The sequence below is a fragment of the Bos indicus genome, chromosome 2, assembly GCF_029378745.1.
Source record: "Bos indicus isolate NIAB-ARS_2022 breed Sahiwal x Tharparkar chromosome 2, NIAB-ARS_B.indTharparkar_mat_pri_1.0, whole genome shotgun sequence".
In the NCBI taxonomy this organism is placed as follows: Eukaryota; Metazoa; Chordata; class Mammalia; order Artiodactyla; family Bovidae; genus Bos; species Bos indicus.
The window spans coordinates 36,981,471-36,999,371 of NC_091761.1; the positions used below are offsets into that span (position 1 = coordinate 36,981,471).

A 17,901-nucleotide genomic window follows, 5' to 3' on the forward strand; every position below is an offset into this window, starting at 1 on the left:
CAAGTGCTTATATTTTTTAAACCTGAGATGTACCTGCAGTTTCTCATTAAAGTACATCTTTCAGAAAGAAAGAAAATAACCTTATTTATATGTTATGTACCAGAAAATTTGCTAGTTGCTTTCAGATCTGTTCTTTGTTGCTGTTGTTTAGTCGCTAAGTCATGTCCAGCTCTTTCATGACCCCTTGGGCTGTAACCTGCCAGGCTCCTCTGTCTGTGAGATTTTTTCCTGGCAAGAATACTGGAGTGAGTTGCCAGTTTCCTTCTCCAGGTGATCTTCCCAACCCAGGGATCAAACCTGCGTCTCCTGCTTGGCAGGCAGATTCTTTACCACTGAGCCACCTGGGAAGCCCCAGAACTGTTCTTAGTCCTCACAAAAGTCCCATGTTACAGATAATGTCATCACCAATTTACAGATTAGGAAAAAGTTTTGGGAGAGTTAAATGATTTGCCTATATATGTAGCCCACGCTGCAGCTGAGGTCCAATGAAGTACATAAGGACTTCCTGGTGGCTCAGACGATAAAGTGTCTACCTACAATGCAGGAGACCCAGGTTCAGTCCCTGGGTCGGGAAGATCTCCTGGAGACGGAAATGGCAACCCACTCCAGTAGTCTTGCCTGGAAAATCCCATGGACAGAGGAGCCTGGTAGGCTATAGTCCGTGGGGTTGCAAAGAGTTGGACACGACTGAGCGACTTCACTTTCACTTGAAGTATATATACCTTATATTAATTCATGCTTTCCCTCTAAAACATATACTTTGGGTGTTGCTCTCCCATATTCATTTTTTAGAATGAAAAATTTTATATAATTGCAAAATTTCTACTTATGAAATTAGTACCATTTATAGAAGAGATTATTCTTCTAAAAGTTCAATGTGTTCAGAGTACAACTTACTCTTTTTTGCTGTAAAATGACTCTTTCAGTTAATAGTACCAGTATTTTTGCAGTTTCCCAGATTTAAAACCTTAATATCATAGTTTACTCCTTCCTTCATCTCCTTCACCCCTTTCTGCCTCACAGGCATGAGTTGCCAGAATTTAATAGTTCTAACTATATAATATCTCTTACATCCATTTCCTTTTCTCCTTTTCTATTCCTTTTATCCTAGTAAGACCCACATCCTCTTTTCCTCTTGAATCACTGAAACTATCTACTAACTAGAAATTTGCTAGTTGTAGTCCTTTCCCTGATCCAGGCCATCTTACAACTATTACCATACTAATCTTTGTAAAGCATAGTTCTGATATGTAGTCTCCCTCAAAGGATCATATTATTGTCCATTGCCAAGCGTTTACAGCTCTAGACAGTGTAGCCCCAAAGTCATCTTTGCCTCATCTTCCTCCTTATCTCTTCATGTCAAACTCTCCATGTCCTCTTTTCTCTGATGAATCAGTGCCTAACAAAGCTAAAACACAACTTCTTCCATATAGCCTTCCTCGGTATAGGTTCCCATTAGAAGTAATCTCACCCTTCCCTGAGCTCCATGACTCTTAATCTCTACCTCTCTTGAGGTTCATAGAGCTTTCTGCTGTTTGGCAGTTTTTATTTATTAGCGTAATGTTTTATGTGTCTCCCTACCAGGTTAATGCTTTATCTAGAGCAAGAACTGAGTCTGTCCTTGTACTTTGCATATAGGAGGCTTTCACTAAATATTTGCTGATTGACTAAATAAATCTTAAAAATGTAAATGATACTGTATTTTGTTATGTATAGGATGAAGGTGACCAAGCAGCAAGTGTGGAAGAGCTAGAAAAACAGATTGAAAAACTGAGTAAAGTAAGCATTTTTCAGATTTTTTTTTTTTTTTTGGCAGCACTTCAAAAATCCACCTTGTATGGAATTAGTTTTTCTGGCTGCTAAATAAAAACAAGCTTTTTGTAACTAATTAAACTGAGATTTAGAAACATTCTTACAGTTATACCTTAAAAAATTAACGCCAAGGTTAAAAACCTGTCTTTTAAGGCATGGTACTAAACTTAACCAGGGCCTATATTCTTCAGCTCTTCTTTTAAATACAAAATACCAACAATTACATGGTTTTATATCTTGGAATTAATTACTTCTAAAATTCAGTCGAACTTTATAGTAATAGTTTCTGCATCTTATGGTTTTATTTTATATTAGTATGTTTGTAGATTTTATTTGCATTAGATTTATACACTATACATATTTATGAATTTCTCATTAAAAATTGAATTTCAGTAGCATCAGTAAAGTTTTAGATGAACTTTCTGTTAAAAAAAATGAGGTTTTAAAAATATTATGAGACTGATATTATGATATACCTGTATATTATATCCATGGGGATATATATTACAAATTTATCACCAAATTTAGTCATATGTTACCTAGGTTTATAGCATGAATATAAAAATAGGCAAATACAGGTCTGGTCAATTATGTATATGAATATTATTTGTTATATATTGTAATAAGTAGAAATAAGCCAAAGTTCAGTGAAATACTTGATCACATTGCATTGTTCACTATCAAGTGTAAGACATGCTTTACTGGATGACACTTGATAAAATAAAACTTATCTTTTCAATCCATGACAACAAAAATATTCCTCTTACCCTCAAAGTGATTTCTGTTGTTACAAGTGTTACTGAAATTGAAGTCAGGAATGTAATATTTAACTCTTTTTGCTCTCTTTACTCACTAGTGAAAATTATCTGATTTTATTTATCTGCCTTTATTGAAGGCATAAGAGTGTAAAGTCACTTACATATTAATTTTTACAGCACTTGACACTCAGAGCTTAATTTTATGCATCATTTTTTAACAGCAACAGAGTCAGTACAGAAGGAAGCTCTTTGACGCTTCTCACTCTTTACGTTCGATGATGTTTGGCCAGGATCGTTACAGACGCCGGTACTGGATTCTTCCCCAGTGTGGGGGGATTTTTGTAGAAGGCATGGAGAGTGGTGAAGGTAGGAACTATTAATCTGTTACAAAGTAATATGAAGAACTATATTTTTTAAAACCCTGTTACTCCTCCAATATGTTTTGTGCTTCCAGAATCAAATTTCCTTTATGGATAAACCTTGTAAAACCTTGATTCCCATTCCTTTTGAATTTGTAATGCCCCTTGCTCTGATAAATATTCCTTCTCTCTCCATGATTTTTTTCTGCCACTCTCTGACAGCAAACATAAACTGTTCTTTTTCCTATTTAGTGAACAAAGATCTTCTGCTATATTATCCCTTATAACTGCTGCTTCACTTCTCTTCCTTTCCATTGTCAAGTTTTCCAACTTGTGGTTTATTCTTTAACTTTTGCAGCAAGTATCCATCCTGACAGTATCCTGGAGGTAACTTGTTTCAACCTAAGACCCTTATCCATCGTCACTCATCTTAAAATCTTGTTCATATTTGAAACCTGTGGTCATCTCCTCCTCCATGAAGTTTCCTTACTTGAGTTTCATATTACCACCCAATCCTACAGTCTACCTTTGAACTATATTTTTGGCTGGCTCCATTCCTGTTTCATTAACTAGCATGTAATAGAATGTATATATTTTCTCAATAAACCATCTGAATTTAACTCTTCAGAACTTTGGATGGTTCCAAATACTTAAATTCTGATGGGGCCAAAAGTGTTATGTCAGTGTTTATAGGTTCTGGGATATAGCTATTGCCCGTGGTGGCACATGGAGGCAAAAAACTCCTTTCAACACAGTTTTTTAAAAATTCCTAGTATATGCCAGGCATTTCTAGGTACTGCAGGAGGTTGAAAGATATATAAAGCGTAATCCATACCACACAGAAATTTAACAATCCTTTGAAGAGAGGGGATTGATTAATACATAGACATCTAGATCTAGAACACAAATCATATAAAGCAGTTGTTTTTAACTTTTTGTTTTTAGCAATGGAACTACACTTCTTTTAAAAGGGTGGGAATGCAAGTTGACACAGCCACTATGGAGAACAGTTTGGAGGTTTGGAGATTCCTTTAAAAACTAGGAATAAAAGTACCGTATGACCCAATAGTTACACTCCTGGACATATATCCGAGGAAACCAAAATTGAAAAACACATGTACTCAAATGTTTATCACAGGTAGCTAGGACATGAAAGCAATCTAGATGTCCATTAACAGATGAATGGATAAGGAAGTTGTGGTACATATACACAATGGAATATTAACCATGAAAAGGAACACATTTGACTCAGTTCTAATGAGGGGGGTAGATGAACCTACAGCCTCTTTTGCAGGGTGAAGTAAGTTAGAAAGAGCAAGACAGATACCATATATTAATGCATATATATGGAATCTAGAAAGATGGTAATTATGAACCTACTGCAGGGCAGCAATAGAGACGTGGAGCTTCCCTGGTAGCTCAGCTGGTAAAGAATCATAGAGAACAGACTCATAGAGAAGGACATGGGGGGTGGGGGGAGGAGTGGAGAACAAATGCAAAGAGTAGCATTAAAACATATATATTACTAAAAATATATATATGTTACTATATGTCAAAATTTGGGGGCTCCAAAATCACTGCAGATGGTGACTGCAGCCATGAAATTAAAAGGTGCTTGCTCCTTGGAAGAAAAGTTATGACCAATCTAGACAGCATATGAAAAAGCAGAGACATTACTTTGCCAACAAAGGTTTATCTAGTCAAAGCTATGGTTTTTCCAGTAGTCATGTATGGATGTGAGAGTTGGAGTATAAAGAAAGCTTAGCACTGAAGAATTGATGCTTTAGAACTGTGGTGTTGGAGAACACTCTTGAGAGTCCCTTGGACTGCAAGGAGATCCAACCAGTCCATCCTAAAGGAGATCAGTCCTGAATATTCATTGAAAGAACTGATGCTGAAGCTGAAATTCCAATACTTTGGCCACCTGATGTGAAGAAGTGACTCATTTGAAAAGACCCTGATGGTGGGAAAGATTGAAGGTGGGAGGAGAAGGGGATGACAGAGGATGAGATGGTTGCGTGGCATCACCAACTTAATGGACATGAGTTTGAGTAAACTCCGGTAGTTGGTGATGGACAGGGAGGCCTGGCGTGCTGCAGTTCATGGGGTCACAAAGAGTCAGACATGACTGAGTGACTGAACTGAACTGAACTGATATGTCAAATTAGATTGCCAGTGAAAATTTGCTGTATAACACAGGGAGCTCAAATCCGATGCTCTGTGACAACCTAGGTGGGTGAGTGGGGTAAGAGGTGGGAGGGAGATTCAAGAGGTAGGGGGCATACGTATACTATATGACTGATTCGTGTTGATATATGGCAGAAACCAACAGAATATTGTACAGCAATTATCCTCCAATTAAAAATAAATAAATTTTAAAATCAATAAAAATTTCACAAGGAAAATCAAAAACAAAAAATCTTATGGGGACAAGGAGGTTCATGAAATATGCATTTAATGTACTTAGAATAGTGTCTGGCATATGAGCATTGTTGGCATATAGTAAACAGTGTTGTTATTGATTTGAATAATAATATATTTCTTATGAATGTAAATTGTATGAATTAAGAATATAAAATCATGTGTTGGAATGATGTGTATAAGTCATGCTCTGCTTCTCTCAAGGCAGAAGTAGCTACCAAATGGAATCAGGGAGGGATATAAGAAGGCTTCACTTGTACTTTATTTCTTTTTCAAACCTGATGTCAGTGTTGATTTAATAGGGTAGTGTGGTGGTTCTTTTTTTAACTGTTTGCTTAAAATATTTAAAAATAAGCATGGAAAATTAATTAAAATAGTAAGTTAATATAACCAACAAAAATAAATAAGTTGGACTAATCATATTAAAAAACTTCTGTATAACAAAGGAAATCTTCAATGAAAGGCAACCTACTGAATGAGGATAAATATCTGCAAGTTATATATCTCATAAGGGACTAACATCCAAAATGTATAAAGAACTTATACAATTCAACAGCAGAAAAACAATCTGATTTTAAAATGGGCAGAGTTTCTAAATAGACATTCTTCCAAAGAGGACACTTAGATTGTACGTGATAAGATGTTCAACATCATTAATCAAAAATCAATCAAATAAAAATCATCATGAAATATAACCTCTCACCTGTCAGAATGGCTGTTATCAAAAAGACAAGAAATAACAAGTGCTGGTGAGGGAGAATGTAGAGAAAAAAGGAATCTCTGTACACTGTTGGTGGGAATGTAAATTGGTGCAGGCACAATGGAAAACAATAGGTAAATTGATACAGCCATTATGGATGAGAGTATGGAGATTCCTTAAAAAACTAGAAATAAAACCACCATACAATCCAGCAATTCTACTAGGCATATACCCTGGGAAAACCAAAACTGAAAAAGACACATGTATTCCAATGTTCATTGCAGCACTATATATAATAGATAGGACATGGAAGCGACCTAGATGTCCATCAACAGGATGAATGGATAAAGCTGTGGTACATACAATGGAATACTAGTCAGCCACAAAAACCAACACACTGAGTCAATTCTAATGAGGTAGATGAACCTAGAGCGTATTAAACAGTAAATTAAGTCAGAAGGAGAAAAACAAATACTGTATATTAATGCATATATGTGGAATCTAGAAAGATGGTACTGATGAACCTATTTGCAGGGCAGCAGTGGAGATGCAGACATAGAGAACAGACTTGTGGACAAGGGCAGGGAAGGGAGAGGAGAGGCTAAGATGAATGGAGAGAGTAGCATGGAAGCATGTACACTAACATATGGAAAATAGATAGCCAGTGGAAATCTGCTCAGTGACTTAGGGAACTAAAACCAGGGCTCTGTAACAATAGAGGGGTTGGAAAGGGTGGGAGGTGGAGGGAGGTTCAAGAAGGAGGGGACAAATGTACACCTATGGCTAATTCATGTTGATGTATGGCAGAAATGAAACCAATATTGTAAAGCAATAATCAATCAATTAAAAATAAACATAATTAAAAAACAGATTTAAGAAAAACAACATGGAGGCTCCTCTAAAAGTTGAAATTAGAACTACCATATAATCAATAGAAATCTAATTTAAAATGACAAAATTGTGAGTCACTTGAAGGTACAGAGCCTTGTTGAAGCTAAAAAACAAAGAAATATCCCAGAGTAGCTTTCCTTTAACTGTAATAAGAATCATCTGAGAAGCTAAAAACAAAAATGAGCACTGCCCCTGGCCAATTAAATATCCCTCCTTTTATTTTATCATTCAAGAAATATTTATTGAGCTTCTATTTTATAGCAGCCACCATGTTAGGCATTTGGGATCCAATAACAAGCAAGACAGACATCGCTCTGCTTTTAAGTAAAGCTTATTAATTTAAATTCTGGTGTGTGGGTGGAGGTGGAGAAAATAAACAAATAAGTTATTGTTTATAATGATAAATTCTGTGAAGGAAATATATAGAATGATAACCTAAAGTGAATGGGTAAAATAAGATACAATGGTATAATGCACAACCCAGGGAATATAGCCAATATTTTTAAATAACTATAAAGGGAATATAACCTTTAAAAATTGTGAATCACTACATTAGTATATATACCTGTGACATGTAATATTGTACATCAGCTCTATGTCAATAAAATAAATAAAGTGAATGGGCTAGGGATTCTACTCTAGATAAAGTAAAAACCTTTATCAGATCAGAGAAACCTTTCTTGATCAGAGAAAACCTCTGTGAGGAAATGACTTGATCTGAGACATAAAGGATAAGGAGTCCGGTCAACAAAACAGTATCCCAGGCAGAGGAAGCAGCAAGTGCAAAGTGCCCCAGAAAGGAAAGAACTGGGTATGTTTGAGAAGCTGAAGAAAGGGGAGAAAAGAACAAGCTTTAGCAAGTACAAGAATGGTCAGAGGTTGTAGAAATTTTCAGGAACCAGACCATATAGGCCTTGCTTAGAAGTTTAGATTTTATTCTAGGTTGCAAAAGAGTGAATAGTAGTGTCTCACTTCTGTAATAGTGCAAACCGATAGTCATATTGATATATATGCATGTAAGATTTCTAGAAGGAATCATAGATATGATTGATTAACCACAGTTACCTCTGAAGAATAGAAATAGGGACTGAGGGAGTAGGTCAGAAGCAGTTTAATTTATACCTGTCATTACTGAATATTTTACCTTTGACATATGTTACTTTTCAAATTGAATAAAGTACTGAATTTATATTTTTAAAATAATTCTTATAAATTATTTTTGAAACACTGTTAAAAAATATGAACCAGAAGTTCACAAAGGAGAAATGCTAATAAACTCATGAAAAGATATTCAGCCTTACTGGCGATCAGGGGGAAAAAAAGGCGGTTTTGATTTTTATCTCCCAGATATTGGCAAAAACAAAAAACATTGATAGTATTTAGTTTCCTTGAAGGTGTAGGCAAACAGATGCTCTTACTTCTGGTATGAATGTGTATTGATCTCAACTTTTGGTTTGACAACATACTTCAAAACCCTGAAAAGTATATATCTTAGTACTCCGTAAGTATCCTAAGGAAGTAAATTAAAAAAAAAAATGTAAGACCAAAGATACAGATGCACATCATCATTTATAGCATTATTTATAATAGCAAATAACTGGGCCATATTAACAGCCATTAGTAGAAGATGGATTATTTAAATTGATGATGTATTCCACTGAGTATTCTATAACCATTAAAATTTATGTCATTATGTATTTATTTATTTATGTATTATATATTTATTTATTTATTCATGTATTTATTCACATATCAGGATGTTTACAGAGCAAAACATGTAGGTTAGAATATTATGTATATAATAAGATTTACTTTTTTTTAATTTATAGGTTTAAGTGTATATGTATATGCATATAGAATGCCTGCAAGTGTTATTGAAAAATATTAATAGTAATTTTTGCTGTATATTAGGGCTTTTTAAATTTTTTATATTTTAGTTTTTTCTAATTATTAGTTTAAAAATTATATTAATTTTCCAATGAGCAAAAAATCTAATCTATAAAAAAGGGGAAAATGGAGAATATTATGTAATCTATAAAGGTTTCCTAAAAATATTTATGCATATAACTTGATAAATAGTAAAAGGATATAATTATATAGTATTGGTTTGATCTGGAGTAATAAAGTTTTATAATGCTTTTCAATTTTTTAGGACTAGAAGAAATTGCAAAAGAAAGAGAAAAACTAAAAAAGGCAAAAAGTATCCAAATCAAAGAAGAAATATTTGAGACTTCTGAGCACACTTTAAATTGTTCAAATCCAGATCACTGTGAGCAAAAGGAAGATACTAAAGAAAAAGATAACCCAAATCTGTTTCTTCAGAAACCTGGCTCTTTTTCAAAATTAAGCAAGCTTTTAGAAGTAGCTAAGATGCCTGCTGAGTCAGATGTAATGACCCCCAAACCAAATAGTAGTGCAAATGGGTGCACATTGTCATATCAAAACAGTGGAAAACAGTCACTGGGCAGCATTCAATCAACAGCAACACAAAGCAACACGGAAAAGACAGACTCTAATAATCTGTTCAGTACCAGTTCAAGTGGTCCAGGGAAGTTCTATAGTCCTCTCCCCAATGACCAGTTGTTAAAGACATTGACTGAAAAGAATAGACAGTGGTTTAGCCTTTTGCCAAGGACACCTTGTGATGACACCTCTCTTACCCATGCCAGTATGTCAACTGCTTCTTCAGTGACCCCTCAGTCTCAGCCACTGTCTAAGTCACCTTCACCCGCCCCAGCTCCTCTTCTTGGATCGTCTGCTCAGAATCCTGTTGGCCTAAATCCATTTGCTTTATCGCCTCTTCAGGTTGGTGCTGTTAGTTGTAACTCAGGTTTTTGTTGCTTTGTCTAATCTTTGATCCTGTAAATGTTTTCTCTTAAGGGAAATCAGTTGAATGTTTATAATATTATCCCTGCCATGGCTTGAAAACCGAAGAGCCAAGATTGTTATCACCAAACTTCATCAGAACTACTTATGTCTAAGTTAAAGACTTATCTAACTACTTTTTAGCATATTATTATTACATTATTTAAAAAGAAATTACTTTGAGGAGCAAACAAAACATGTAACTGTTGTATTTAATTTGCCTCTAATTGTGATATATGAAAGAATATTTTTTCAGAATTTTAAAAACAATTTCTGGTTCTAAACACTTTTCCTAACTCCTTAGATTGTCCCTACTTCTAAAATGTGTTGTTTCTTGCAGGTGAAAAGTGGAGTGTCTGTGATGGGGCTCCAGTTTTGTGGGTGGCCTGCTGGCGTGCTTACTTCCAATATTCCATTTACATCACCTTTACCTAATCTGGGATCAGGGTTGGGATTGTCAGAAGGAAATAGTAATACATTTGTGACTCCTAATGTTGCACCAAGTAAAAGTGAATCTCCAGTACCACAGAATGAAAAAGTCTCTTCAACTCAACCTGCAGCTGTTGAAGTAGCAAAACCAGTAGATTTTCCTAGTCCAAAACCCATTCCAGAAGGTATGGTTTATAGTCACTTACTTAATTTTATTGTTATAGATTCCACATGATAACTGAATCTTTGAGGATTATATATTTAGTTATAAATCTTTCAATTTGCATTGTGCCATTAATTCATATTCAAGATATTTATAAAAAGATCTACATATTTATTTTAACTTAGAAATGCAGTTTGGTTGGTGGAGAATTATTGACCCAGAGGACCTAAAAGCTTTGCTCAAAGTGCTCCATCTCAGAGGAATAAGAGAAAAGGCATTACAAAAGCAAATTCAGAAACACTTGGATTATATTACTCAAGCTTGCATTAAGAATAAGGATGGTATGTACTTAGGAGAGATTTCTGTTCTCTTGCTTAGTTATGATAATTAATCCTTTAATCTTAAAACATTTTGGTATATCATAATGCTTAATTTATTACTAGTAAGCATTTGCTCAACAAACAGTACCTCCTTAAATAGCTATTACTTTCTTATAATTTGTCACAACCTGTAGATGTATTGTTTTGTTTCTTAGAAAAGGATGTTCCTACTTTTAAGAGTAATATGCTGGAAATTTCCTGGCAGCCCAGTGGTTAGGACTCTGTGCTCTCACTGCCAGGGCCCAGGTTTGATCAGTCCCTTGGAGAACTAAAAATTCCCACAAGCCACATGGCACAGCTTAAAAAAAATAAAAAGAATAATCTGCCTATGTATACACAAGTACATTTTTATGTTTTAAGTTATATGTATATGCTATCCCTGGAATCTTATTCACTTTCTAGAAGAAATTGTTACAGAATAAAATAGATATTAAAATTAATTTGTTTTCAACTATAGTTGCCATTATTGAATTAAATGAAAATGAAGAAAACCAGGTAACTCGAGACATTGTGGAGAACTGGTCAATAGAAGAACAAGCAATGGAAATGGATTTGAATATTCTTCAACAGGTAGAAGATCTAGAAAGGAGAGTTGCATCAGCAAGTTTGCAAGTGAAGGTAAAATTGACTTGGAATGAAATCTGTTTTTAGGATGATGGAAGGTAACTATATGTGTTATATGCCTGATATATGCCAGTTACTCTGCTAAATGTTTTCACTTTATCTCATTTAATTCTCAAAATGATCCTGAATTAATTTTCCCCATCTTACAGGTAAGGAACAAGACTCAAAGTAAGTAACCTGTCAGTGGTCATATAATAAATGGCCAAATGTGAATTCAAATCAAGTCTGTCTGACTCCAGAGCTTGTGTTCTTTTTTTTTAGTAAATCTTGCTGCTCCTTAATAATTTTCAAAACTGTCATTTCTAGTATGCAGTTTTTTACCACAAGCATTATTTCACCTTTTTACCCATGATACATATAATGCTCTGTCAAATTCCTGCTATACTTTTTCATATAGATGAACTTCTTTACATCCAAGCCATGTTATATGTCAAAATTTCATTATATATAATTTAAAATTAGAGAATATATATCCAAATATACATTATACTATGATAAACATATTCGTGTGTATACCCTACATATATATGTAAATTTTAAATTAATTTATTTATCTACTGGGCACATGTATTTACCATGTCACAAGTATTTACCATGAACAGAACTGGCTTCTGATGGACAGGCAGGAGGAAGGCTTTATCTTTGTGCAAGAATTTTGAGTTTTGGAAAGAGGGGTGTAAAGGTTTTCTCAATTGATAATAAGGTGATGTCTCTGAGAATAAATGGATGGATGATGAATAAGTGTGAAATACCTGGAAAAGTTTAGAAAAATGTAGGCTCTGTGTAATTTGATTTGATATTTTGTGTTTTATTCAGATGAGAAATTTATGCTATAACATTATCCTGTGATATTTGGAAATTTTTGAAGCTCTCCCAAAAATGTCACTTTCCAGTTCTAATATCCCTTCTTGCCACAAACATAATTAATTACCGACTTCAAGAGGCAAAATTTATCATTTGTTGAATCTATTTTGCTAGCAAAAACTATATCTTCCTCCTAGTACTATAATATAAAAATGCCTCATTTACTTGGCATCTTTAACAAATGAGCTCTTCTACCAAGTTAATTTTCTAGAGAAATGAAAATTATTCCATTTAGTGCCATAATTTTTTTAACATATTTGTTGTATCGCTTATGTTATGCATTATACTGCCTTCTTAAATTGAGAATAAAGAGTTTGATTTAAATTATCTTGGTGACACAGGATCATGAGTGTGAAGACCAATTATTAGATAATGATTCCCTAAGGAAATGTGAAGATGGCCCCTACGTTAAATGATCCTAGTGTGCTTTGCTTTTTGTACAATCGTGACTGCTTTTCATAGTCTGTTTTTGTCTTCTCTCGTGATCGCTTGCTACTACTTGCTGGTTAAATTCGATTGGTTCTACTTGCCCAAATTTCCTCGAACTTCATTCATCTAATTTACTAGTTCTAATTGACTGTTGGCTGGGAAAGCACATCTTCATGGTTTTTAATATTAAAGTCGGGGTATGGGCCTGAAGCATTTTCCTGGTGACATACTCATATTTTTGTGCATTAACCTTATCACATTACTAGCTGCTTAGACATTCTTGGCTGTGTTCTAAATATATAAGAAAAGTAGAATTTGTTTTTTCAAGTGAAATGTTTTAACATTAAAATAAGTATTGCTGAAATATTCTGTATTATTCTAATAAAATGAATTATATTCTTTAAGACTCTAAAAACACAAATGATGAAAATAACTGCAAAATATTATTTTAATATCTATACAAGATTTAATGATTTTTTTAAGAAAATAGAGTTATATGTTTAATGTGGGGAGCTAGCCACTGTGAAGAGACATTAAACAGGTGGCCTGTGGGACTACTTAGGTGCATTCATATATATTTTTAATATTACTTATAATTTGGAAATTATTTATTATTTTGTAGAAGAATCTTCAGACCTCTAGTCCTAGTTCTGTTGAGAGTTTATAAAATAACTACTCTTCTAGTTCCTCATAAGATAGCTCCTATGTCTCCTTCTTAGTTTTCTCTTTTACAAGTTAATTAATTCTTTCAACCAGAAATAGGTTCCATGTACAAAAACACCAGTGTCAATATCCTTCTTAAAATGTTGTGTCCATAGCTGTACATAGCGCTGTCTGAATGTGTGCATGGGACTGTTACTTTACTTAATCTGGCACTATTCTTCATTAATGCTGTTTGAATTTGTCCGAACTTTTTAGCATCCACATCATACTCGTGCTTTGCCAAGTATGCACAATGAAACAACAAAGCAAAAAACAAACAAAAAAAACCCTAGGCCTCTTTCCAAAGAGCTTTTAAGGGAGTTCTAGCACATGTAGTATTTCTGTTATTAGTTGCTTAAACTTCAGATCTAAAATTTACATTTATCATTTTTTTAAATAAATTTCGTTTGGGTTATTTTTCAGCATTTGGAACTATTTTTATCTTGGTCGTGTCATATGGAATATTAAACTTTCTTCCTAATTTTAAATCATCTGCAGATTTAATAGCAATCAACAAAGTTACCCCCAGTGTATTAACAGGACAAACCAAGTGCAGAGCCTTTGACCGTTAGCACTGGGGACCTTTTCTGAGGTGATCCAAGTTCTGACAATCACCATTCTTTGGAAACAGTTTTCAACCCTCTAGACTTCTCTAATCTGGTCTTCGTTTTTTGTCTTGTCAACTGCTTTGCAGAGATCCACATACACTATGTTTACAGGGTTCCCTTGATTTGGCAAATTTAGTACCCCTTTCAAAATCTGGGAATGAGGTTTATTTGACATGACTTCTACCTAATGCACTTACACTATTCATAATTCTATGCTTACTTCACAAATATAAATGTTCTACTGAGTAAAGAAGAGGACTTGATTGTAATATAAAGATAAAATAATTATCTCTGAAAAGGTGTAATAAAAACGATAATGCTTATTCTGTTTTGCATTTGATATGCATTTACTAAGTACCTAGTCAGCATCAGACAATAGGCACCACAATTTTGAGTAAAATATGGTTTCTGCCCTCAGAAAACTTGTCATCTAATAGAGAGATAAGACATGTATACATCTCTGCAGAATCTGTTAAACTGATCATAGAGAAGTACAGAATCATGCATGAATTTAGAAAAAGAATACACAACTTCTGGTAGAGACATGGAAAAGATGAGGGAACATTCATGTAGAAGTTGAGATAGAGCTTGAGAAAGTGAGTCAGCTTTTGACAAGGAATGCCATACTAGAAAGAGTAAACAGCCTGAGCAGAGCACGAAGATCCAGAAGATTAGGACATGTTTTGTGGAGTTGTAAATTGTGGAATTTGACTACAGTGTAGGATTTGTGATGAGAACAGTACAGGAAGAGGTAGACTGAGGTACGGGAATGTCATAGTAAAAATGTGGACTTTGCTAAACAGTAGGGAAATTCTGACGGATTTTGAAGTAGATCAGTATAAGCAAGCTGAGTTATAAGATCATCCGTTTATTCAATCAACATGTAAATATTGAGTGCCTACTATTTACCTTCACTGTGCTGGAGATAATATGAAAGTAGACATGGTCCCTGTCCTCATGGAATTTAGAGGTAGAAAGATTAATCACAGTAGTATAAAATTGCAAGTACCACAAGTCTTGCTGTTGTTCAGCCTCTCCGTCGTGTCTGACTCTTTGCGACACTATGGTCTGCAGCACGCCAGGCTTCCCTGTCCTTAATCATCTCCCAGAGATTACTCAGACTCATATCCATTGAGTCGGTGATGTCATCTAACCATCTCGTCTTCTGTCATCTCCTTCTCCTCCTGCCTTCACTCTCCCAACATCAGAGTCTTTTCTGAAGAATCAGCTCTTTGCATCAGGTGGCCAAAAGTATTAGAGTTTCAGCTTCAGTATCAGTCCTTCCAGTGAACACTGAGGACTGATTTCCTTTAGGATGCACTGGTTGGATCTCCTTGCAGTCCAAGGGACTCTCAAGAGTCTTCTCCAACACCACAGATCAAAAGCATCAATTCTTCGGCGCTCAGCCTTCTTTGTGGTCCAATTCTCACATCCATACATAACTAATGGAAAAAATCATAGTTTTGACTAGACGGACCTTTGTTGGCAAAGTAATGTCTCTGCTTTTTAATATGCTGTCTAGGTTTGTCATAGCTTTTCCTCCAAGGAGCAAGCATTTTTTAATTTCGTGGCTGCAATCAATGTGATTTTGGAGTCCCAAGAAAATAAAATCTGTCACTGTTTCCATTGTTTCCCCATCTATTTGCCATGAAGTGTTGAGACCAGATGCAATGATCTTTGTTTTTTGAATGTTGAGTTTTAAGACAGCTTTTTCACTCTCCTCTTTCACCTTCATCAAGAGGCTCTTTAGTTCCTCTTTGCTTTCTTCCATAAGAGTGGTGTTATCTGCATATCTGAGGTTATTGATACTTCTCCCTGAAATCTTGATGCCAGCTTGTGCTTCATCCAGCCTGGCATCTTGCGTGATGTACTCTGCATATAAGTTAAATAAGCAGGGTAACAATATACAGCCTTGACATACTCCTTTTCCAATTTGGAACCAGTCCATTGTTCCATGTCTGGTTCTAACTGTTGCTTCTTGACCCGCATACAGGTTTCTCAGGAGGCAAGTGAGATGCTCTCATATTCCCATCTCTTGAAGAATTTTCCACATTTTGTTGTGATCCACACAAAGACTTTAGTGTAGTCAATGAAGCAGAAATAGATGTTTTTCTGGAACTCTCTTGCTTTTTTGATGATCCAGCAGATATTGGCAATTTGATCTCTGATTCCTCTGCCTTTTCTAAGTCCAGCTTGAACATCTGGAAGTTCTTGGTTCACATACTGTTGAAGCCTAGCTTGGAGAATTTTGAGCATTACTTTCCTAGCATGTGAAAAGAGTGCAATTGTGCGGTAGTTTGAACATTCTTTGGCACTACCTTTCTTTGGGATTGGAATGAAAACTGACGTTTTTCCAGTCTTGTGGCCACTGCTGAGTTTTCCAAATTTGCTGGCATATTGAGCGCAGCACTTTCACAGCATCATTTTTTAGGATTTGAAATACCTCAACTGGAATTCCAACACCTCCACTAGCTTTGTTCCTAGTGATGCTTCCTAAGGCCTACTTGACTTCGCATTCCAGGATGTCTGGCTCTAGGTGAGTGATCACACTATCATAGTTTTCAAAGTCATTAAGGTCTTTTTTGTGTAATTGTTCTGTGTATTCTTGCCACCTCTTCTTAATATCTTCTGTTTCTGTTAGGTCCATACCATTTCTGTCCTTTATTGTACCCATTTGTGCATAAAATGTTCCCTCGGTATCTCTAATTTTCTTGAAGAGATCCTTTGTGAGCTTGTAATATGGAGACTTAACCTCTTAAAGTAGGTCAGGAGAGGATTCCCTGAGGATGTTTAACATGAGAGCTGCAGGATGAGTGGGGTTAACTGTGTTAAGAACAACAGATAAAGGCTGTACACAGACAAATGTAAGACCTCATGTAAACTCCTGCTGCTCAAAGAAAAATGGTGAGTACCAAGACCTATACAGAAGAGTAGTAGAAGGAAAGGAAATGGAAAGGAAGAACTAAGTTCAGAGACCACTGAGATTTCCATTGAAGTGGTTCCAGGAAATGAATAAGCATTTAGTCTAAAGTTGCTCAGAATACTTTGCTGATTTTCATTTTACCTTTCGTAACATCAAAAGTTCTTAAATTTTCTTCTTCAAACTTCTCTCACAATTGTTTCTTTTAATTTTTTTTTTGTTGTTGTTGTTCTTATTTCCACCTAGCTTTAGGAAACACAAGGTAAAAACTTTTAGTAAAGATCCTTGAGATCTGCTGGTGTTTGCTGCTATATTTTAAGTAAAGGTAATTCACCCATCAGGCATTTCAAGAGGAAACCATAGTAACATTGTTCTTTTGATATATAGGGTTGGATGTGTCCAGAACCTGCATCAGAAAGGGAGGACTTGGTATATTTTGAACATAAGTCATTTTCTAAATTGTGCAAGGAGCATGATGGAGAATTTACTGGCGAAGAAGAAGGCAGTGCACATGCACTGGAACGGAAGAGTGACAACCCCCTAGATATAGCTGTAACCAGGCTGGCTGATTTGGAGCGGAACATTGAAAGAAGGTATCTGAAGAGCCCCTTAAGTACCACCATTCAGATCAAACTGGATAATGTGGGCACAGTTACTGTCCCTGCTCCTGCACCATCCATTAGTGGTGATGGTGACGGGTAGGTTATTGAGATTAACTTGAAAAATTATTGTGCTTCTTTGCTAATTGGAGCCTATTTTCTATTGCCTGTTATCTATGTATCTTCTTGTATGTCTGTGATCCATATGGATCATGCTACTTGCATGGTGCTTCGTAAAAACATTTTTTTTTTGTTATGTGCGTTGATAATCCTGCAAAGTGATCTTACATTTACCTGGTTGTGACTAAGCTTTGAGGCACGTAGCCACAGTCTGTGCACTACATCAAATTTAGTTGCTTAAACCTTATACTTATTGG

The 17,901-nt window shown here is 35.2% G+C and overlaps 1 protein-coding gene across 16 annotated transcripts in view; it reads left to right on the top strand.

Moving 5' to 3' along the window:
• BAZ2B (bromodomain adjacent to zinc finger domain 2B) overlaps positions 1-17,901 on the top strand; it is a 206,487-nt gene that overhangs the window by 170,233 nt on the left and 18,353 nt on the right. For 11 of the 16 annotated variants that reach the window (XM_070799185.1, XM_019972053.2, XM_070799145.1 and 8 more), the window contains 7 exons: positions 1,717-1,779; positions 2,792-2,936; positions 9,094-9,746; positions 10,147-10,420; positions 10,584-10,739; positions 11,236-11,396; positions 17,313-17,623. In XM_070799185.1, coding sequence (XP_070655286.1) covers positions 1,717-1,779; positions 2,792-2,936; positions 9,094-9,746; positions 10,147-10,420; positions 10,584-10,739; positions 11,236-11,396; positions 17,313-17,623 — 1,763 coding nt within the window. The remainder of the gene's footprint in view (positions 1-1,716; positions 1,780-2,791; positions 2,937-9,093; positions 9,747-10,146; positions 10,421-10,583; positions 10,740-11,235; positions 11,397-17,312; positions 17,624-17,901) is intronic. The other 5 variants (XM_019972094.2, XM_019972111.2, XM_019972143.2 and 2 more) reach the window with 1 other exon arrangement.